Source organism: Pangasianodon hypophthalmus, chromosome 5 (genome assembly GCF_027358585.1).
Source record: "Pangasianodon hypophthalmus isolate fPanHyp1 chromosome 5, fPanHyp1.pri, whole genome shotgun sequence".
Classification (NCBI taxonomy): domain Eukaryota; kingdom Metazoa; phylum Chordata; class Actinopteri; order Siluriformes; family Pangasiidae; genus Pangasianodon; species Pangasianodon hypophthalmus.
The window spans coordinates 18,765,163-18,788,628 of record NC_069714.1 but is presented as its reverse complement, the minus strand read 5'-3'; the positions used below and the strand labels follow the sequence as shown (position 1 = coordinate 18,788,628).

The 23,466-nt window shown below is 38.0% G+C and overlaps 1 protein-coding gene across 2 annotated transcripts in view; it reads right to left on the bottom strand.

Annotated features, from left to right (window-relative positions):
* Positions 1 to 23,466, bottom strand: part of scn1laa (sodium channel, voltage-gated, type I-like, alpha) — a 40,981-nt gene that overhangs the window by 3,740 nt on the left and 13,775 nt on the right. For both annotated transcript variants that reach the window (XM_026912196.3, XM_026912210.3), the window contains 16 exons: positions 22,259 to 22,516; positions 21,279 to 21,641; positions 20,900 to 21,023; positions 19,516 to 19,754; positions 15,382 to 15,555; positions 14,932 to 15,288; positions 14,263 to 14,700; positions 10,414 to 10,543; positions 6,830 to 6,984; positions 6,488 to 6,661; positions 6,019 to 6,141; positions 3,291 to 3,563; positions 3,106 to 3,159; positions 2,521 to 2,658; positions 473 to 577; positions 24 to 294 (listed from right to left, as the gene is read on the bottom strand). In XM_026912196.3, coding sequence (XP_026767997.3) covers positions 24 to 294; positions 473 to 577; positions 2,521 to 2,658; positions 3,106 to 3,159; positions 3,291 to 3,563; positions 6,019 to 6,141; positions 6,488 to 6,661; positions 6,830 to 6,984; positions 10,414 to 10,543; positions 14,263 to 14,700; positions 14,932 to 15,288; positions 15,382 to 15,555; positions 19,516 to 19,754; positions 20,900 to 21,023; positions 21,279 to 21,641; positions 22,259 to 22,516 — 3,376 coding nt within the window. The remainder of the gene's footprint in view (positions 1 to 23; positions 295 to 472; positions 578 to 2,520; positions 2,659 to 3,105; positions 3,160 to 3,290; positions 3,564 to 6,018; positions 6,142 to 6,487; positions 6,662 to 6,829; positions 6,985 to 10,413; positions 10,544 to 14,262; positions 14,701 to 14,931; positions 15,289 to 15,381; positions 15,556 to 19,515; positions 19,755 to 20,899; positions 21,024 to 21,278; positions 21,642 to 22,258; positions 22,517 to 23,466) is intronic.

The following is a 23,466-nucleotide window of genomic DNA, read 5'->3' as shown; positions in this document are numbered from 1 at the left end:
ACGTACAAATCACTAGATCTTACCAACTATTGAGAGAATGACCACTACAAAGTCAAAGATGTTCCAGCCAACAGTGAAGAAGTACTGTCGAAGTGCAATCATCTTAAGTACACATTCCATTGTGAAGATTACCACAAACACCATGTTGACCTTCTTCAGATGACTGCGTATGTCTTGGGACTGATCTTCTGTTTCCACCATCATAGTGATCATATTAAGGCATATAAGCACCATAATGAAGATGTCGAAAGCTTGATTTGTTACAATGTCAAAGAGAAGAGCCTGGAGCTTGTTCTAAAAACAAAGCAAAAACAAAAAGCTAAGGTGGTTGCAAAACAAATATTAATAGTGACATTCATGCCCATGTTTATATTTAATTCTGAGTCAAAATGTAATTCATGTAAGTAATTTTTACTATGAGCTTGTTTGTCCAAGCTATTGACTGGTAATATATATAAGTGGAATGTCTTACTGATGGCCGGGGAATTGGTTTTTGTGGCTTCTTCGAACCAAGTTTCTTCATAGCGTTGTAATATTTCTTCTGTTCCTCTGTCATAAAAATGTCCTGACCTCCAAAGTAATTGGGCAGAGCAAAGTTACATTTCCAACTTATACTGAAAAATCAGAGTGCTTTTCATGTTACTCTGGCCCTTGTATTAGCAAACTTACTGCAAACAACTACACAAGTATTAATGCAATAATATATCTAATTCATGCACCAAATCTACTAAACTGTTTTATACAAGCACAGTTCTATATATAATTATGCTTTAATGCTTTAATGTTAAAGGAGCTATAGCATAACATCTAACAATTAATACATATAATATGCAAGAAATTTGTTAGCTATATAAGTCATGGGGAAAAGAAAGTACACCCTCCTTCAATTCTATTTTTTTATTTATCAGCATCTAAATAACAATTGTGTGGTCCTCCCCAACTTCTACAAACAAATAAATAACCTCAGGTCACAACAAAAAAACACAACAGATTTCAATATGTAGTCATTTTTTTCCCAAAAGGTAAACCAACATTCAGAAACCAGGTAGGAAAAAATAAGTACACCCTTCCAACTTTTACAATGATTAAGAGAGTAATTAACAGTAAAGGTGTTACTAAAGACATGCAAAAGTTTAGTTAATCATCAAGAAGTGTGACTACTTCTATAAAAGCAGAACATTTGACAGTGTTCTGGAGCACTCAGGTGTGTGTGTCTAAATCATGCCAAGAAGAAAGGACATCAGCTTTGACCTCAGAGAAGCCATTGTTGCTACTCAGGAATCTGGGAAGGGTTATAAGGCCATCTCTAAAAAATTGAAATTCACCATTCTACAGTGAGAAGGATTGTTTACAAATGGAAAGCCTTCAAGGCAGTTGCCAATCTTCCCAAGAGTGTGTGTCCCAGCAAATGTAGCCCAAGGTCAGACCGTTTAATGCTCAGAGATATAAAGAAAAAGCCAAGAGCTACCTCATGTGACCTACAAGCCTCTGTATGCACATTAAATGTTTATATTCATGACAGTACAATCAGAAGAAAACTGAACAAGTATGGCTTTCATGGAAGGGTGGCTAGTAAAAGGCCCCTTTTGTCAGAAAAGAATATGGCAGCACGACTAAGGTTTGCACAATAGCATCTGAACAATCCACAAAAGTTCTGGAACAATATCCTTTGGACCAAGGTGACCAAGTTGGAGATGTCTGATCATCATGCACAGTGCCATGTTTGGTGAAAATCAAACATGAATCACCAATAACATCTTATACCAACTGTCAAGCATGGTGGAGGAGGGCTGATGATTTGGGCTTGTTTTGCAGCCACAGGAACTGGGAAACTTGCAGTCATTGAGACAACAATGAACTCCACTTTATATCAGAATATTTCTGAGACAAATGTCAAAGGCCATCTGTCCAGAAGTTTAAGCTGGGCTGACATTGGCTCATGCAACAGGACAATGATCCAAAGCACACCAGCAAATCAACACTTGAATGGCTACAAAAAAAATATCAAGGTATTAAAATGGCCAAGTCAAAGTCCAGACCACAACCCCATCGAAATGCTGTGGCGGGATCTTAAGAGAGCTGTGCATAAATGAATGCCCTCAAACATCAATGAACTGAAGCAATGTTGTAAAGAACAGCGGGCCAAAATTTCTACAAAACAATGTGAGTGACTGATAAACTCCTAAGTTTTTGCTAAAGGTGGTTTTACATGTTACTAAATTAAAGTATGTACTTATTTATTCTCACCTGGTTTCTGAATGCTGGTTTACTTTTTGGGGAAAAAAATGACCACATATTGACATTTGTTGTTTTTTTTTTGTAGTCACCTGAGGTTATCTGTTTGTTTATAGAAGTGAGTGAAGACCATACAATTGTTATTTAGGCCCTGACAACTAAAACATAGAACTGACGGAGGGTGTACTTTCTTTTTCCCATGACTGTCCACTGGCAGAGAGTTTAGAACACTTAATAACAGTTTATAAGAATTTACACTAATGTAAAAACTAAATAGGTACTTATCTTTTTCTTTTGCTGATTGAAGTTGTCAATAATGACGCCAATGAAAAGGTTCAATGTGAAGAAGGACCCGAATATGATGAAGACTACAAAGTAGATGTAGTAGTACAGACTTGCCTCATACTGAGGCTGTTGATCTACCTACACAGTTACAAAGAGCAGTAAATGTCAGAAATATGCCATTATAGACTCTCGTGTACAAGAGCAATCCTAAATGCTTATGTTACAATTTCTTTCCATTTTTCTCCCCAATTTGATCATTTGCCAATTCCTACCCACCAGGTAGCTCTCCCCTGCCAACCAGGGAGAGTGAAGGCTAGCATGTGCTTCCTCTGAGACACATGACGGCAACCACTGCATCTTTTCATACTGCTGCTCATACTGTGTCACAGAATAGTGTAACACACTTGGAGGAATGTGCTCATTGTCCTCTTCCACATGAGTCACAGATGCCCACAATAAGTTAGTGTCCCACCCAGAGAGCACAGCCAATTTTGCTCTCTTGCAATCTTTCAATGACAGGGCAAACATTTTTTTGTTGCACCACTTAGGAGCCCAAACATAAGCATTTTTAAAGCATAAACTTACACCCCGATTGTCTACTGCAGCATACATAATATCCGTCCAGCCTTTGAAAGTTGCCTGAGAGGACACAAAGTGAAATAGATTAAGAGAAACAAAAACAAAAGCCTTTTCTTTAAATTGTAGACTAGTTTATACAGTACATTTAAGTATCGTTCTATTGTTTATCTAAGGACAACTTTATTACTTACCACTTGCAGCAAAGCCAGATATCCTGCTCCAACATTATCAAAGTTGATCTTTAAATTTTTCCACCGTGCACTTTGGCCTAGTTGCAGACATTCGTTTTTGTTCGAGACCAGGCTTTCATTCAGGCGAATGCCGGAGGTTGCATTCACACATTCATAAAACTTTCCAGCAAACAAGTTGACACCCATGATGCTAAAGATGAGCCAGAAGATGAGACAGACAAGCAGCACATTCACGATGGAGGGAATGGCACCAAAAAGGGCGTTGACCACCACCTATTGGAGAGCAGTAAACCACTGGATTACAATACTGCTACACTCAGAAGGTCCTCCAGTCGGTTTTATTTTGCAGCTAGATTTTTGTTCACACCAATGCAAAAAAGGGGATCATAAGTTGCAAAACAAGAATTTAAAGAGAAAATCAAGAGTAAAGTTACTGCCAAAATGCAAAATTCAAGGTATCACAATGACACAAATTGTTGGCATAAAAGCTAAAACCATGGCTGTAGCAGGGAACACAAAGTGAGGTGTGGAAATGTAAGCTTCTGTACAGGCCATACTGTTTTTTTTTTGTTTGTTTGTTTGTTTTTTGTTTTTTGGCTGGTGTGTGATGTCATGAAGATTTGTTTACTGTAAATAAACAAACCCATTTATAAGAATTAAACACATATATGTATATCAAAATCATGTAGAAAGTGACACATACAGATTAAATGCGCAGTTTCCAAAAGAACAACACAGTAAAGTGAGGAAAGGTTAGTCATGGAGATGGGAGAGTTTGGTGGTAACTACATGAGGAAAGCCATGGAGCCAAAATATAACATTCAAGCATTTGATCAATACCAGCTCTTTCAAGCTCCCCAAGAGCCCCCCTACTGTTAAGCATGCACATCTCTATCCTGCACTGTCACCAGCAGTTCCCCCTTGTTGTGTAGTAAAATTATCAGGATGACCAAACATATTACTGCACCAAGGTAATGTCCAGAACTGAGTAATGCCTTTTTGTCACCCTTTTGACTTACATCACAGTTCAAATTACAGCCAACAAATTAATATGGGCAGCTCTTGTGCAGCTCACTAAACCTTCCTTACAGGATAATGGAGACTAAATCTAATGTTCTGAAACACATTTGCCCAGAAGAGTCAGAAGAGGAGACTGTACAGAGAATGTGTACAGAGTCAAAGTAGCCTTCACTGATCATAAACACACTAAGGGAGTAAGGCAATGTCACTATCTGTATCTATTTAGTGCTCCACATATTTATGTTGGCTTGACAAAACCAACATTCTGTTCTGCTGTTTAAGCTGATAATAATAATAATAATAATAATAATAATAATAATAATAATAATAATAATTATTATTATTATTATTATTATTATTATTATTATTATTATTATTACTTCGAGACCCAAAATTTCTACACACTACTCCTCCTAGAGCTTTGAAGCTACATGCACCAAACTCGCCACTAATCAGAATTACAGTTTTCCTGTTATGGAAGCTCAACTTGGTCAAAATTCCCATTGACTTCCATTGAAATATTTTGGACTATTATAACTCCTAAAAGCTACATTCACCAAACTCAGCACAGCCCTTTTTTTATTTTGAACTGATCAGACTTATGGTTTTCCCATAATGGACGACCAAAATCCCAAAAACTCACATAGACGGAATGTTCAGATCCTGGCCTGGAATGTTCATGATTCAAACTCCAACTATCAAAACTCACACACACACACCTGTGAAGCCCCTCTTCTCTCTCTCTCTCTCTGTCAATGTACCTGTAACAGAGACTCTCACGTCATCTGTCTCTCTATCAATGCCACACACTCTCCATCCATCTCTCTATCTATCTACCAGTAACACACACATTCTCTCTCTCCATATTTCTTTCTATCAGTCTACCTGTATCACTCTCTCACTCCTTCTGTCTTTCTGCTAATAACATTCTCTCTCCATCTATCTACTTGTGTCACTCTCTCACCCCATCTGACTTTCTACTTGTTTCACTCTATTCCCAACTATCAACAATCAGCTTTAGGTGCTGACTGATCAACTGGTCAACTTTTACCTAGCCATCATAGACAGCATCCTCATCACCTCCATCTCCATATGGTTCCCATCTGCCTCTGCCCTCTTCAAGTCCAGAATACATGGCACCTTATATACGCCTACTGGCTTACACTCCAGTAGCATGCACCTTAATTACAGCTACACTTGCACATCTCAATTCACTATTGTAAATTCCTGTCCATAAAAAAAATAAAAAAATCAATTGCACGGTTGTCATTCATGCTGCCATAACTGTTACCATTTTTGCTGCTGTTATTGTTGTTACTGTACCATTTTCGCTACAGCTTTTGTTTCTGTTTCTGTTAAATGTTTAGTATTTATGTTGTTATTTACTGTTGACTGTAGTTAGTGGAATGTCGCTGTTGTTGAGCGCATGGCTGCTCTCTGAATGCTCGATTGTTAGTGTTTTTTGATTTCTTTTCTTTTATGTACAAGACCAAGGCCAAGTCAAATTCCTGTATGTAAATTGTACTAGAAAATGGCAGCTAAATCAATTAAAGAGATTCGGATTTTGATAATTAAAGGCTTTAGTCTTAGTATGTGATAATTATTGTGCTTCATTTTCCAGTTTGATTGCCAGACGCCACAGTTGTGCTTTATATGTGCAGCAAGTGAGCAAAAAGTAAAACTGGACAGTAATGGATGTGCCTCTTACCCTCATGCCTTCAAAGCGTGATAGAGCGCGAAGAGGTCTCAGTGCTCGCAGTGTACGGAGAGATTTGATGGCAGTGAGCTCTGAATAATTGAGGGCGCTGGCCACTAGGCTGATCAGAGAGACCTACACACACACACACACACAGATAAATATAAATGATGTAATCAGGAGCCACTTCTCTTATCTGTCTCATCTTATCCCTCTTTCCTTCCATCAGTTTAGTCCCATGAGTAGTGGCCTTAGACCCACAAATGGGAAATCCATTCACTCACTCAATCCCTTTCAAACAGAATCATGCACAGATACACATCAAATGCACTCATCTCCCTGACATACAAATGAATACACACAAAACCAGACACAAATAATATTGCACAGAAAGTAATTGCAGGAAGAAAATATGAACGTCAATCAAAGCAGCATCATAATTAAAAAAAACTGCTTGTAAACTTTCAAAATTAGTACATACGCCCACTATCAAGAAATCAAGCCAGCACCAGGCATTGGTGAAGTATTTAGCAAATCCATACGCCAGCCATTTCAAAAGCATCTCCAATATGAAGATGTAGGTAAACACTTTATCTGCATATTCCAAAACAGTCTTTATAGTCTTCCTTTTCTCAATGTGTATGTCTTCAAAGGCCTAAAAAAAAAATCCAGAGATTACATTACATTGCAGTACATTACATTACACAGTACCAAATATCACACCTTAAATAAAAATCTTATTGTTCCTTTCAGTGCCTTAATAATCTCTGTAATGACCACATGCACACCTACGCCTCACTGACAAAAGCACACAACTCCTCACCAGTGCTGCGCTGCTCAACAGGATCATAAAGATGATGAATGACTCAAACCAGTTATGCTCCACTATCCTGTAACTGGTGTGCCTGATGTTCCACCACGTCTTCCATTTGCCTTTTTCCACATTCACCTGGCAACAAAGAAACCTGTTCACACAGCCTGGGGAAAAGAAGACCTTTCATTATTAGGCAGAGGATTCATGAAATTTTATATATATTTACAAGGAAAGCATCAGGGTTCCAGAGAAATCTTCAACACACACACACACACACACACACACACACACACACATATATATATATATGCTGTATACTTGTTGGGTACAACTATCTTGTATCTACATTCAGTGTCCATTCTGTATATTAATACAGGTACATACATTTACAGTATAAGTCAATTTTGCAGGTATACAAAATTATGGACTACAATCTGCTGTTATTTTTCACTCCCCCTGTATGGTATACATCAGTGGAAAGGGACCACCATAGGACTACTGCAAATACTGGTATCAGATACCATGCTGTCTGATACCATGCTCATTTACTTGTAAAAAATGCTCCTATACCAACATCCAATACCATGTGATACTACTGGACAAAAGCCTAGTGTATGCTGTTGCAGTAATAAAGAGACAACCTGCAGTGACACCAGTCTGGACATATTTCACAATTAATGACGGCCATCAAAGCTGACTACAAACTGTGCGCTGTGAAAATATCACCAGCGATTTTTTTAAGACTACATGGAAGCCTAGCTTCCCCTAACTTTCATGTGGCAGTGAAATTTTTCTATATTAAATGCAGAAATGTGTCTATATTATTCATCACTCTTGGTGTAATTCAATATTTTAGCAAATCAAACGATCAAAAATCTCACTAATATTGTGCTGTTCATTCATTTAATGCAAACTGTTTTCAGATGACAGCGCAACTTGCATGAAAATCCCTTTTGAAACCGCTGAGAGATTAAAGTACACTGCATTTTAATGGGAGTGAAGATTTAATGTTAATTGGGCGACAGTCTTTTATTATGTCATTTTGGGCCCCACCGGGACACACAGCTTCACTGGGGGTTTATTGAACATTGTGTTCTTCATTTTTCCCACCCAGATGCACGGTTTCTCTATATAATGATCGGGAGATCTCTCTAAGGGGCTGAACCTCATAACCAACTGCTTATCACTGAAACAGTAAAGAACATGACTCTCATCTCACACTTAAACATATCAGCACCAGTCAGATATGATAGGTGCTGCAGTAGTGGTTAGTAACGAAATCCATAACAGTATTAAGTGTATTTAACTAGTATAGCTATTATTTTATTATTGTAATTGGTAACTATTGTAAATAAATTGAAAGCATAAAGCTATGTTTAGCTATTTGCATTCATTTTTTGTTTATTTATAAGTCTAGATATCTACCTTCCTCAGTGAATTTGAGATAGCTAGTTAGCAGTTTAGCTGGCACACACTACTAATTTTACCAAAATTGACCTGGTTTTGGAAAAGCCTTTTGATGCTCTTACTTATGAGGAGAGTCTGTGAATTAATCAGAAGACCAGACCAACAGATGAAGCAGATAAAACACCCATGCTTCCCCTATTTTAAAAACCACCAGCCACCACTGGAAAATAGCAAGAGGAGGTACTACAGCATCTTATTAAATACATGTAACCTGAAAAAAACATCTTATGGCGTTTAATCTTTAATAGACAGTGGCCAACCTGAACATGAACTGTGCGCATGCCGAAAACATAGTCATGAGTGTGGAACAGTGAAGCGAGCATGCAAAGAAACTGTCATACATGAGAGCACTTCAGTTCTGCAAGCACTGAGCACTGAGACACATACACTTCCTTCCCACTCACCTTCTAGCATCTGGCTCGCAGGTTAACGTGCAATTCACTGCACCTTTCACTCATTTTTAATGAGCACTCTCGCTTATACTGCTCTGTTCACTCAGGTTGGCCTCCCTCACACCCTCAATTAGAGATACTGCTTAAACACCCTGATATCATAATATCTTAAACTGAAAACTCAGCATTAGGAGTTCATTACTAGCAGCAAACGGCAACAACCAACATAAACAGAGCTAAATATGATGCCGCTGATTGCTTTATACTATAACAGGTTCCTAATTTCAGTATCAGTATTCACACTGTCCAAAAATATGCACTCATACTCCGTCTAAAAAAAGGAAATATCAGTGCATCCCTAGAGTGGTGGATCATTCTCAGTGGCATTGTGTGTGGTGGTGTTCTGAGTGTATCAAGTACAGCAGCATTCCTGGTGTTTTTTAAATATTTTGTGCTCTTACTTAACACTTTACAGCTTTACAGCTAGGTGTACAGATAGAGACTATAGCTAATTTTATGTTACCTTAATTGTCCTCTAGCACTTGTGTGTCAGTTGCTGACCACAGGACTGCTGTTGGCTGAATATATTTGGTTGGTGACACTGCTGTGCTTGAGTTAGGCACACCACCACTTCAGTGTCAGTACTGTGCTGAGAGTGGTCCACTGCCCAAACAATATCTGATCAGTGGTTCTGTTGTAGTCCTTTGGCAATTGATGAATGGGGTAGAAAGGGGCTTATAAATTGAGCATAGCAACAGATGGACTAGTCAATAATTGTAAAGCTATAAAGTACACCTATAAAATGGTCATTGAGTGTAGCTACAAGATAGGTATGCCTAACAAACTGGCAAGTTAGTCTATACAGTACTGTACTAGAGTCTTATTTTTAAATAAATATGTCACAAGTATTTATTTTATACACCTGCAAATTCATGCAAGTGTCCAGTCAGCCAATCATGTGGCAGCAGTGCAATACATAAGATCATGCAGATACAGGTCAAGAGCTTCAGTCAATGTTCACATCAAACATCAGAATGGGGCAAATGTGATCTCATTGACTTTGACTGGGCCATGGTTGTTGCTGCCAAACAGGCTGGTTTGACTATTTCAGAAATAGCTGATCTCCTGGCATTTTTGCACACAACAGTCTCTAGAGTTTACAATGGTCTGAAAAACAAAAAAACCCTTCGAGTGAGCAGCAGTTCTGCTGGCGGAAACACCTTGTTTATGAGAGAGGCCAGAGAGAGAATGGTCAGATTGGTTTGAGCTGACAGGAAGGTTACGGTAACTCAAATAACCACTCTCTACAACCGCGGCGAGAAGAAAAGCATCTCAGAACACACATCATACTGAACCTTGAGGCAGATGAGCTACCACAGCAGAAGACAAAATCATGTTCCACTCCTGTTAGCCAAGTTCACAATCTGAGGCTACAGTGGGAACAGGCTCACTGAAACTGGGCAGTTGAGGCTCGGAGAAAGAACAGATGATGTTTTGTCCATCTTCAACTGTCCAGTTTTGGTGGGCCTGTGCCCCCTATAGCCTCAGATTCCTCTCTGAACATACTGAAGCTATTGATCTGAATGATTTTATGCAGTGAACTGCTGGCACATGTTTGACTGATTGGATAATTGCATGAATGTGCTGGTGTACAGGTGTTCATAATAAAATGGACGGCAAGTGTAGTAACTTTGAGTGTTATTCCACAGATTGTCCCTGTAGTGATTCTCTCACCTTGTGTAAAACAGGCCTCAGGATCATCCACAGGTAATTCAAGCTCAAAGTCAAGTGATTCTCTTCTCTCCTTCAGGGGCCGGAGGTCCACTGTGCTGCCCTCTGAAGAGCTCATACCTTCTGACATCCTCTGCAAGAGGAACGCACACACACAGCAAATCTCCATGACAACATCTCGGATGGAGCCAATCATCGAGGCATTACTGAGGAGATGACACACAGTGCCTCAGAGGTCCATGATTTGAGGAAAGTCATCAGCTAGTGACCACCAGCTAGTGAGGCCAAGCTCAGCCCATGACTGTTTTACACATTCCAAAGTGCATGCAAAGGCAATCAAATGTACCTACAGACTGTTTCAATATGCAAATGCAGCTTAGAGTACCTTCTAAGCTGTGAGAGATAAGCTAAGGTAAGAGCCTGGTTGCAATAAGGAACATTCTGTAGGTAAAGTTGATAACACTTCATTTGAAAAGCATGCATTAAGAACATGGTTCATGTAAACCTTTGATATTCACAAATAATATGAATGCTTCAGTACATTTAGGACAGTTTCCACATGAACAAATAAACTGACTCAACAATTACATGTTTTCCTTTTTCACATATAATATTCACATAATTTTAGGCCTCTAATTTTAAGATGCCATTAGATTACTGGCACTCTGCACCTCTTCAGAGAAACCTGGGACTACACATTTAATATCTGTAAAATTTCACTTATATACATCCTTGTAAAAACATGTCACTTTTTTAACCTTCTATGAAGCGAGAGATTTTAATCATTCTAATACTGAAAAAAGCTATACTATTGTTGCCAGTTATCTTTGGGGACAAAAATATGAGAATTCAGCTACCTTTGTGTATGCATCTCTTTTTAAGCACATACGGTTCTTGGGGTGAGCAAAAGGCCACCCATCAGTGCCACTCGGAAAACATGTATCAGCCAGCAGCGTTTTGCTTTTACCAAAGCCAGTTAATGACGTTCTCCTGGGAATGATGTAAGCAAGCCACCAACAAATCCTCAAATCCATTCTCAAAATCCACTTCCAGAAAATAAAAAACTACAAATATATACAGTGCCTTGCATAAGTATTCATCCCCCTTGAACTTTTCCACAGTTTGTAGTGTTATAACATAACCCTGACAACCTATAACTGCACTTAATTGGGATTATATGTCACGAATCTACACAAAATATTCCATAAGAGAGCAATAAAGTTTACATATTTATTTACAAATTAAAAAAACAAAAGTTGTTAACCATGTTCCTGTAAAACCTCTAATTTAGTTCTAGTGCAATCAGTTGCCATCAGAAGTTATTATTTGATTGATGTACAGTAAAGTGACACATGATCTCAGTATAAGTACACGTGTTCCTGGAAAGCCCCAACGTTTATTGGAAAACATACTTAACAAAGAGTATCAAGAATACCAAGACCAAAAGCTATGACCACCATCCAGTGAAGCATGGTGGTGGTAGCATCATGTTGACCATTACCCTTGGCCTTTTGATTGTTTCTCTGACTAATGCCCACTTTACCTCACCAATGACCTTTTTGTGTACAGCTTCCTCTAGGCAGTTTTACGATTGTGTCGTATTCTTTCCACTTTTTTAAAATAATGGATTTAACGGTGCTCTGTGGTATATTTTTTTATAACCAAACCCTGTTTGACACTTTTCCAGAACTGTGCCCAAACTTGATATGATCGCTCCTTGGTGTTCATTATGTTGTTTGTTTAGGTAACAAATTCTGATGCCTTCCAGGAACAGGTGTATTTATACTGAGATCACATGATACTTTAAATGCACAGAGGTGAACTCGATTTAAAGAATTATGTGATTGCTGATTGCAAGTGTTCGCACCACAACTAATTTAGGAGTTTCACAGCAACAGGAGGGAATACTTATGCAATCACATTTTACATTTTTTGTTTGTAAATAATTTTCCAAACTATTTAGTTTTTTCTACCCACTGCAATATTATGGGCTCCACATTACAAAATGTGGAAACATTCAAGGAGGGTGAATACCTATGCAAGCCACTTTAGTGTCTGCCTTTTAAATAAAGTAGAAAGAAAGCTTAATTACTGGCTCCATCCTTTACCTGTTCACAGTACTGCCAAATTCTGCTTTCATCATTCCAATATGGAGAATGTGGAATGTCATCAAACATGTTTTGACACTAATTTAATGATTTAACTGATGAATTTTGACATTATGAAGCAAAACGCATTCCTTCAGGTTGATGTAATCAGTAAGGGCATTCTGTGACATTTGAGTGAACAACGGGAAAAGTCAAACCAGTCGAACAGACATCCATCAATGAAATAAGCAATGCTGCTCATTCAAGATGTGATAGTCCCGCAGAAACACACATACAACTAAAAAAAGAATGAATAATGGAGATAACATATTCTTCCTGTATATATCAGGAAATATGAGAGGACTGAAAAGAAACACAAATAAATCTGAGTTCAGTCACAACAATTACATGGGACTATGTATCCTTGCTCATGAGTGGTAAATGCAATCTATATGGGAGGTGTGGTATGTTCAGTAAATAAGTCTTACAAGTCTTCTGTCTGAAATCTTGAGAGCATCTCTGAAAGAGCTGTAATAACAAACCAGGTTAAGAGGAGTAAGCATGAGAAAAAAGATATCAGCATGCTGTTCTGGGCCTGCAGGAAGAAAGCTTATTTAGTATTTCATATGTGGCGACTTAGGAAATCCCTTAACATGGTACAATTTTGACATTTTCCACTATTTATACTATTTTTGAGAACTACAGGCTTTCCTGACCTGAACTATCACATTTCACTATTGCATGTACTGTATGTCAACCATAAGAAAAATCCTAGCATATTAAATTCTGGTTACCCCCAAATTATTAGGATTATGTCCATTTTGCTATGACACAGCTTTCCTACAACTTGATCAAAGTCTGACATGCACTGTACGAGGAAATCACACTTAGCTTTTTTTTAAATCTTCAGGCAGACATACTTTTTTACCACTGCATTTTGTTAACTGGCTCCTTACCCAATATGATCTTTTCAGGAAGATAGCCAAGACAAGATTAAAAAGTAAGTAAGAAATTTTCACATCGCTCTGACATATTTTTCATGTTTCTTAAAATTCCAGTGTCAAAGTATATTATAGGCAGAAAAACTCTATTTTAGGTTCAAAATTCAATTTTTCCTCTTTTCATGTGTTTTCAGAATTTAGCCACAGCAATATCCAGTGGGTTTTCGCAGACCAATAAACATATATCAAAGAACATTAACTTATTGGCCATTTTACCAAACTTTAAAATGTTATGCTTGATTTTGCAATCTTAAAGCACAGAGACTATAAACTTCCACACAGGAGAAAATTTTATACTTTATAAAGGGTTACAGAAAACCACCAACCACCAATCTCTTTTCCTCTAACGCACAAGAATATAAGTATGGTTTCCAAGAGGAGCCCAAAACAAGAAGCATCAAGCTTGCATGCACTCACCCTTAAATGCTAAATAATGTAATCTGGAGACAGATTTCCTGCTCCTAAAATGTCAAACTGCTATAGCCTTCTTCTCAGTGTAAGACAGTGGAACCATATGTGTATTAGAATATACAGCTTTATACAAAACCAAACTGTATGGACTCTATGGATCTCTTCAGTCTACACAATGACATAAAATCTGATGCTCATTGTGTGATCATTGTGCATATTATTTGCATTTTTGTTTTTCAACCAATTATGTGTCTGAATTTGCATATGCACATCTGAATCACCTTAACATATTGTATATAATAGATTTATTGTAGAAAACATCGATTTGTAACTAATAAAGTCAGCCACCTTACCTCTTTATCTTCCTCCATGTCAGAAGAGTAACTGCTTAAATCATCCATGTTCTGGCACTCAGGGTCAGAGTCTGCAGTGGCTATTGGTACAGAGACAGACAAGGTGGGATCGAAGATGAAATTCTCAGAGCCAGTGTCTGCACCTGATGCCTCTTTCTCACACCCTGGGTCTTTAATCAGCTCCACTGTGGTATGAGTAGACATATCAGCCAGCATCTTGGCATCTTTTGGGCCATCTTCCTCCTTTACCTTATTCTCTCTTCTTCTAAGGCAGCTGCTGTGAAAGAAGCTGTGCAGACGGGCTTTAATGAACGCTACACCCTTGCGGATGCGACCCATAGCAATCTGCAAGTTGTTCATTTCACAGTCATCGTTTGTAGCTGCCAGGTTATCGGCACTAAAAGAGCTAAGCAGCAAGGCGAGGAAGAGGTTCAAAACCTGAAAGAGTTAAGATAAGATGTCACTACATGTATGTAATACAGAGATACTGATACTGATTCAACTAGGTATCATTTTGTAAGTTGTACTAGTAAATAAACAATTACTATTGCTGTTTTATAAACAATGCTTTTTGCTCACAGACATATAAAATTAGCTGGAAATAGAATATTAACATAAGTTCAGGAAAATTAAGATAGCTGTAAAACTGTACAGCAAATATATGCCTACCACAAGGTTTCCAATCACCATGACCATGAGGAAGACAGTTAGGCACATGGCCTGTCCAGCCACCATCATGCAGTCCCACATAGTTTCGACCCACTCACCACACAGCACACGGAACACTATTAGAAAGGAGTGGAAGAAATCGCTCATGTGCCAGCGAGGGAGACTGCACTCTGATGAAATCTTACACTTATTGCTTGTGTAACTCTTCCCGAACAACTGCATGCCTACTACGGCAAAGATGAAGACAATGATGGCCAAGACGAGCGTCAGGTTGCCAAGGGCACCCACCGAGTTGTGAATTATTTTGATCAGCATATTTAAAGTGGGCCAAGACTTAGCCAGCTTAAAGACTCTAAGCTAGGATAAAAAAATAACAGGTTACAAACTTTTCAACAATCATTTCAAGTAAAAATGATAATGAGGTCAGTGAATGTTTCTAGCTTTTCTTACCAAACGAAATGACCTAAGAACAGACATTCCAGGTACATTTTCCAACCCAAGCTCCATAATACTCAGGGTTACAATGACACTATCAAATATATTCCAGCTTTCTTGGAAGTATTTATAAGGATCCAAGGCTATAATCTTGAAGATCATCTCAGCTGTAAAGATCCCTGTGAAAACCTGGACATAAAGGTATACAATCAATACACTGCAGTGGAAAGTCTCTATACTCTTAGATACAAAGGTAAACTATACAACAGTTAGTTCCAGTCCACTAATTTGATTAGTCAAGCAGTGTTACAAGAGTGCTTATATTTAGTATAACCGCACCAGGATGTTTCACTGTGTGTATCACTCGTCTGTGTTCATCAAATAAAATTCCAATTCCTAGTTTGAAACAGTCACTGTGGTAGTGCTAGTGACATCATCAGTGGACATGGCAAATGATACTTTCCGGGAATATAACTATAACTTTTGACTTAAAATATGAAAGCTTGTCAGAAGGAAAAATGCTCCTTTGATGCAAATTTCGCCAGCAGTACCTTCAACAGGAATGTACAAATCAATTTGAGCTAGCTAGCCAGCTAGCCAATATGCTGTGAAGTGAGTGTGGTTCTTCGAGATCTATTTCAGCTAACCGAGCAAAAATAAACAGAACATTTGGCCATATTGGGTCCGAAATGAAATGTCAGTGACTCAATATTAATCTCTTTTTTATATAACTGTTGTATAGAAACAATATCGCAATCACAGTCGTGCAGTCATACTGAATATAGGCACTGCTTTGATTACAATCATGGAAAAAAGAAAGTACACCCTTTTTCAATTCTGTGAAAATTTCAATTTTCAATTTCCTCAAAAAGTAAACCAACATTCAGAAACCAGGTGGGGAAAAAATAAGTACACCGTTCCAACTTTTACAATGACTAAGAGAGTAATTTAATCATCAAAAAGTGTGACTACCTCTATAAAAGCAGAACTTTTGGCAGTGTTTTGGCAGCACTCAGCCAAAAGTGTGTCTACATCATGCCAAAAGAAAGAACATCAGCATTGACCTCAGAGAAGCAAATATTGCTGCTCATCAACCTGGGAATGGTTATAAGGCCATCTCCAAAAAATTGAAATTCACCATTCTACAGTGAGAAGGATTTTTACAAATGGAGAGCCTTCAAGACAGTTGCCAATCTTCCCAGGGGTGGGAATCCCAGTAAATTCACTCCTAGGTCAGACCATTTAATGCTTAGAGATATAAAGAAAAACCCAAGCCCTACATCAGGTGACCTACAGGCATCGGTAAGTACATTGAATGTTTCATGTTTATGACAGCACAATCAATAAAAGACTGAACAAGTATGGCTTTCAGGGAAGGGTGGCTAGGAAAAGGTACCTTCTATGGAAAAAGAATATGGCAGCACAACTTAGGTTTGCAGAATTGCATCTGAACAATATCCTTTGGTCTGAAGAGACCAAGGTGGAGATGTCTGATCATCATGCACAGCTCCATGTTTGGTGAAAACTAAACAAAGCGCATCACCAAAAACACCTCATACGAACTGTCAAGCATGGTGGTGGAGAGATGATTATTTGAGCTTGTTTTGCAGCCAGAGGACCTTGGGAACTTGCAGTCATTGAGACAACAATCGGCCACTTTATATCAGAATATTCTTGAGACAAATGTGAGGATATCTCTTCAGCAGCTTAAGCTGGGCTAGAATTGGGTCATGCAACAGGGCGATGATACCAAGAACAGGAGCAAATCAACAGCTGAATGGCTAAAGAAGAAAAAAATAAAGGTGCTGGAATGACAAAATCAAAGTCCAGACTTCAACCCCACTGAGATGCTGTGGCGGGATCTTAAGAGAGCTGTGCATAAATGAATACCCTCAAACATCAATGAACTGTAGCAATGCTGTAAAGATGAGTGGGCCAAAATTTCTCCACAATGATGTGAGAGACTGATAAACTCCTACAGAAAATATTTACTACAAGTTATTGTTGCTAAAGGTGGTTCTGCATGTTACTGAATTATAGGGTGTTTGGTGGATATAAAAAGTCTACACACCCATGTTAAAATGGCAGGTTTTTGTGAAAGAATGAAACATGTCAGATCTTTTCCCACCTTCAATGTGAAATAACAACAATGAATGAAAAACAACCAGAAATTTTTTTAGGGAAAAAAGGAAAAATAAAAAAAGTGTGCACACCCCTAAACTAATATTTTGTTGAAGCACCTTTTGATTTTATTACACCACTCAGTCTTTTTGTGTAAGAGTCTATCAGCGTGGCACATCTTGCCATGGCAATATTTTCCCACTCTTTCTTGCAAAAACATTCTAGATCCATCAAATTGTGAGGCATCTCCTGTGTACAGCCTGCTTCATTTCACCCCACAGATTTTTAGTTGGATTCAGGTCTGTGCTCTGGCTAGGCCATTCAAAAACATTGATCTTCTTTTGGTTAAGCCATTCCTTTGTGGATTTGGATGTATGCTTTGGCTTATGCTGAAAGGTGAAATTCCTTGTCATCTTCAGCTTACTAGCAGACACCTGAAGGTTTTGCACTAAAATTGGCTAGTATTTGTAGCTATTCATGATTCCCTCCACCTTGATAAAAGCCCCAGTTCTGGCTGAAGAAAAGCAGCCCCAAAGCATGATGCTGCCACCACCATGCTTCACCATGGGTATAGTGTTCTTTTGGTGATGTGCTTTTTTTCCTTTTGGAATTATGGAATTATTATACCTTTTGGAATTGGCCAGAACACATTTGGCCACATGATTTGGGGTGATTTAGTTGAGCTTGGATGTCTTTTTGTGAGAAAGGGCTTCTGTCTAGCCACCCTACCCCATAGACCAGACATGTGAAGAATACAAGAGATTGTTGTCATATGCAGAGAGAAATCAGTACTTGTCAGATATTCCTGCAGCTCCTTTACTGTTGCCATTCATCTCTTGGCAGCCACCTTGGTAAGTTTTTGTCTTGTCCTTTTGTAAATTTTGGAGGGATGTTCTGTTCTTGCTAAGGTCACTGCGGTACCCTATTTTCTCCACTTGTTGATGATGGCCTTCACAGTGTTCCACGGTATATCTAATGTTTTGGAAATTCTTTAATACCCCTCTCCTGATCGATACCTTTCGACATGTGAGATACCATACATACTTTGTAAGCTATTTGCGGACCATGGCTTCAGCAGTCAGATGAAACTAATGAGATGTGAAGAAAATCCTACAGAAACAGCTGGTTGTTATTTGGAGTTAGTCAGAATAATTTCATTGATGACAGCTCTATGATTATAACTTTTGAACATGAGTAATTGGTTCATTCTGAACACAGCCACACTTATGCAACCAGGTTAATGTAACTTAACAAAGGTTGTGCACACTTAGGCAACCAGGTTAATGTAACTTAACAAAGGTTGTGCACACTTAGGCAACCAGGTTAATGTAACTTTTTTATTTTTCCTATTTTTTCTAAAATGTTCCTGATTGTTTTTCACTTAATTTTTATATGCTGTAATTTCACATTGAGGGTGAAAAAAGTTCTGACATGATTTATCTTGGTTTCATTTTTTTACTTCACAAAAACCTGCCATTTTAACAGGGGTGTGTAGACTTTTCATATCCATATGTACTTATTTTGCTTTACTTTTTTTGGGAAAAAATGACTACATATTGAAATCTGTTTTGTTTTTTTGTTGTCACCTGAGGTTATTTGTTTGTTTATAGAAGTTGGTGAGCACCACACAGTTGTTATCTAGACTCTGTTAAATAAAAAGACAGAACTGAAGGAGGGTGTACTTTCCTTTTCCCATGACTGTAGATACGGCACTCACCCTGTGAGCTCGTGCCTATGGCTGAATCACATCTGTGCCGATATTTAGTATAAGAACTCATTACGTAGTTACAGGTCCTTAGCTTCTTAAAAGGGCTCTAGTTTGGAAGTCATTCTGAATCAGTCTGTTGCAAGGTTCTACATAGAAGCTTTAATAATTCCTCCAGAGGTAGAACCAATGAACCTGTAATGGTTCTAGATTTAAGCAATACTACATGCGCAAATGCAGTTACAATAAATATTGGCACAGCATGGCTAAGACTGTACATTACAATGTAAAAAGTGACTTAAAATTTAAAAAATTGTTCTTACATAGTTGCCCACTGTAAGGACTGTCACAAAATATTCAGCCTTGTTGTGGTGCTCCATGGCCATGAATACTGTATTGATTACAATGCAGATGGTGATGAACAGATCCACAAATGGGTCCATAACAAACAAGTGAACTAATCTCTTGATTTTCACCCATGCTGGAAAGCAATCCCAGATCAGAAATGCTTTCGTAAACTTATACCAACATGGATGGCACTTCCGCCTCGAATCCTCCAGCTCTGCAATATTAAAAAAGATTATATTATATGAATAATATTTATGACATATTATACTATTGGGGTAAATCAAAAAACAAAAGATTTATGATAATATTATGAAGCTAACATGTAAATTTCTTATGAATCCACAGCACAGGTGGTGAGTTAAATTATGTTCCAATGATTTTTAAAGTAATATTAGCAAAATTGTCTTGTTGAAATTTAAACAAAGATATGTGGACTGCTTTGAAGAACATGGTCCATTCTGGAGAAATGTACTAACTTGGATTTCTTTTTCTTTTCCAATTTTTATTGTTGAGACCAGGTTCTATAATGCTAAGATAGAAATTGTGTTTGTTATCCAAACCATCAAAGGAACTACATGTACCCTCTAAGTTTTTTTTTTTATTTAGTGATAAATCTGTTTATTTTGAGTACTCTGTTCTTTTGCTTGCCCTTTAAATACTTCTCCCTGCTATGATAGGCAGATGTTCTTTGTATTGTCTCAGCAAATTAGTATGTCAATTTAAACTACTGATATTCATCAGTTGAAATGAATTAAATAATAAAAAAAAAATTCTCCCAAAAATTTGACTGAATAAACAAAGTCTCTGAACCAGGGAAAATGATCGATTAAATAATAAATTACTCAGTAAGTGTTCACTTACTGTGAAAAAAAAACAGAGTATAAGCACAATGATTATTTGTAAAATGTCCAAAATGCTGCCACAGTTGCCTTATGGAATAAATGAAGTTGAATTGAATGAAGTTGTGGTCTTTTATGTGTGTGAGATATAATTTGAAGATTTATGTTTTCCTTTACTTTTTTAGTCTTTAGTGGTTTCAAAGTCATAGCCTTACAGCTCTCAATCTGATGCAATTTGTGCATTTTCTGGTTCAAACAGGTACATTTTGGAAATAATCGTTATCCTTATACTCTGCCTTTTCTCACACTAAGTGGAATAAAGGCTATAGTAACAATGAAAAAGCCTGTCAGGGCTTTGCACATGAAACAGTACATTATTAGTAGGTAAGTTTCTATTGAGTAGTCTGGTTTTTACCAAAACATTCTGAATTATTTGTTTTCACTTATCAACATTATGAAATTTTGAAATTCCCATTTAAATAAAAAAATAGCTAGACGGTTCAACCTGGAGTGTACTTACCTTCCATTGTGTTGGTAATAATACTAGCTACACTCATAGCCCGCTGTCTGGCTGTCTGGTCATTCAAAAACCCTGGTGAGAGCTGTTCGGCATCATATCTCCTCCTGTACTCCTCTTTTTTCCTCTGAGGAAGAAGCCATAATGAAGGTGTTACAAAGTTTCATTAGAGAATTTGAACTATATACTATGTAGTATAATAACTATAGCACACCATACATGAGGTGTAGAAAATATGCTACAAGGTTTAATAAAAAAAATTCCTTTTGAAGTTGGCATCTAAGCCTAGAAGGCGTTTAAGCCTAGGAGATTTTTACTATTGTGCATGTTGCTTCAACTGAGTGCATAGTTGAAGTGACACAAGACATGCAATTTTCCTTACATTGTCATCTGTAGTGGCTTTATCTATGATCACTTCAGGCAACTGCAGAACATCTGGAGAGCTGGGCAGTGAGTTACCAGTCACATATGACACTGTGCCATTGCAATCCACAGAGCTGCGCACTTTTCCATTTGGGGACAGGAAAACACGCGGGGTCAAGCTGTTCCTACTGCCAGTACTGTAAAGACGCTCAGAGCAGCGTGGCAGAAACAACGAGCCACGGCGGCTGCCTGTGTCCTCAAACGCACTGTGCTCATCATCTGCAAATCCATTCTCTGATCCCAGGCGGCCACGAAAGGTAAAGATGCTAGTCCTACTGTTGCGGCGTGGAGAGAAGACTGAGCCCTGAATACTCACAAGTGACTGCAGAAAAAAACAGGCCTGAGGCTCACTTCATATGTAAACATCACACAAGGTGGCCATGAATTGACAGTTAAGATGGTCATGCGGCACATCAAATGGACATGCTGAACATAAAATATGGCAAACGATGATGACGATGATGATGATGGTGATGACGATGACGATGATGATGATGATGATTATAATAATAAAACCAAACAAATAACAGAAATCAAAGCAAAACTGATGCTGCAAAGATTTTGGTGAATAACTATATTGATGGTATTGACCAAAAAGTACTGAAAATAGCCATGGGAAAATCAAAAAGGCAAGAAGGAAAGTAAAGATACTGCATGGAAAACCAAAATGAAGCTGAATGGAGGAAGTATGTAGAATAAGACTGCCAACCTTTAATAATTAATTATGGCAGATCAGCCCTGATCTTTCTTTTAAAAGTGACATGAAGCTTAAAGACATGATCATGACCATGAAATTATTATTTGTAATCTCATAACACAGTAACAAATCTCCAGTACAAAATAATATAATACTCTGATTAGGATCAGATAAATGCTTGCAATGCATCACCAGAGCATGCAAAAGGATCAGCACTACAGTATCTGAGAATCATTCCTGACCTGATGAGGGGATTGATATGTCCTATCATATGACAGTATGTTTCCATCCACAGAATATCGGAAGCTGGTCCTTCTAATGTTGTTCTCTGGGTCAGAATTGTGGACCTTTTCGTTGTCCCCTTTCACCCCCTCCTCCTCTCTTTGCTTCCTCTTCTTTCTCCTGTTGCATCGTTCTTTGGCACTTTTGGAACTGAGTTTGGAGGCTTCAGAGGAACTGTCTCCACTAAGCTTGCCACTCTCAAATACCGCAACTGCCGCCTAGTAGAAATGTACAAAATAGCCCTAATGAAAAATTCCCATGGGATCTCCATTGGAAATTTTCACATTATTATGATGAAAATTTACATTGGGTATTCAGTTGGAATACCAGGGAAATTGGCATGGGACTTCATAGTAGGTTTTGCACCATTCAATCTGATTTTTGGAACATGGTCTTATTTTGGTATAAGGTTTCCAGTTTTGACTTTTGTGGGTGCTTAATTGGATTTTAATGCGTAGCTAACAAAATATACCTTTTGTTATTTAGTTACGTCAAATAATACACATACGTACTATATATACAAATATAGATAAAATATGTTTTACTATCTTTTACAGAAGTATAAGTTTCATAAGGATGTCATAAGTAATTGATGATTATAGGAAATTTGTGAAATTTGAGTCCTACTTGTTTTAATAATTATGTGCTTTAGATATCTTTCATCACAATAGAAATAGAGATTATTAAAAAGGGAAAGAATATGGCACAGCTGTGAGTCAGTGACCAGGTATGTAGGGCATTAGTCAGATAAGCAACCAAGAAGCCAAGGGTAAATCTGAAGAAGCTGGAGAGATCCATAACTCAGATGCTGGAGATGCTATTCACAAGACAAACATAGCCTGGGCTTTTTGAAAGTGGTGAGAAGGAAGCTGATGAGATGAAAGTCCAACATTTTGGCCTTGGCATAAAGCTACATTTGACAGAAACCCAACTCTGCTCAGCACCCTGAGAACACCACAAATGCAGTGAAGCATGGTGGTGGGAGCATCATGCTGTGCAGACATTTTTCATCTGGGACTGGAAACTGGTCAGAATTGAGGGCAATATTGATGGCGCCAAGTACAGGGCAATCCTAGAAGAAAAACTCTTCCAGTCTGCAGAAGACTTGAGATGGGGGCAGAGATTCACATTCTAACAGGACAATTACCCTAAGCATGCTGTTAAATCT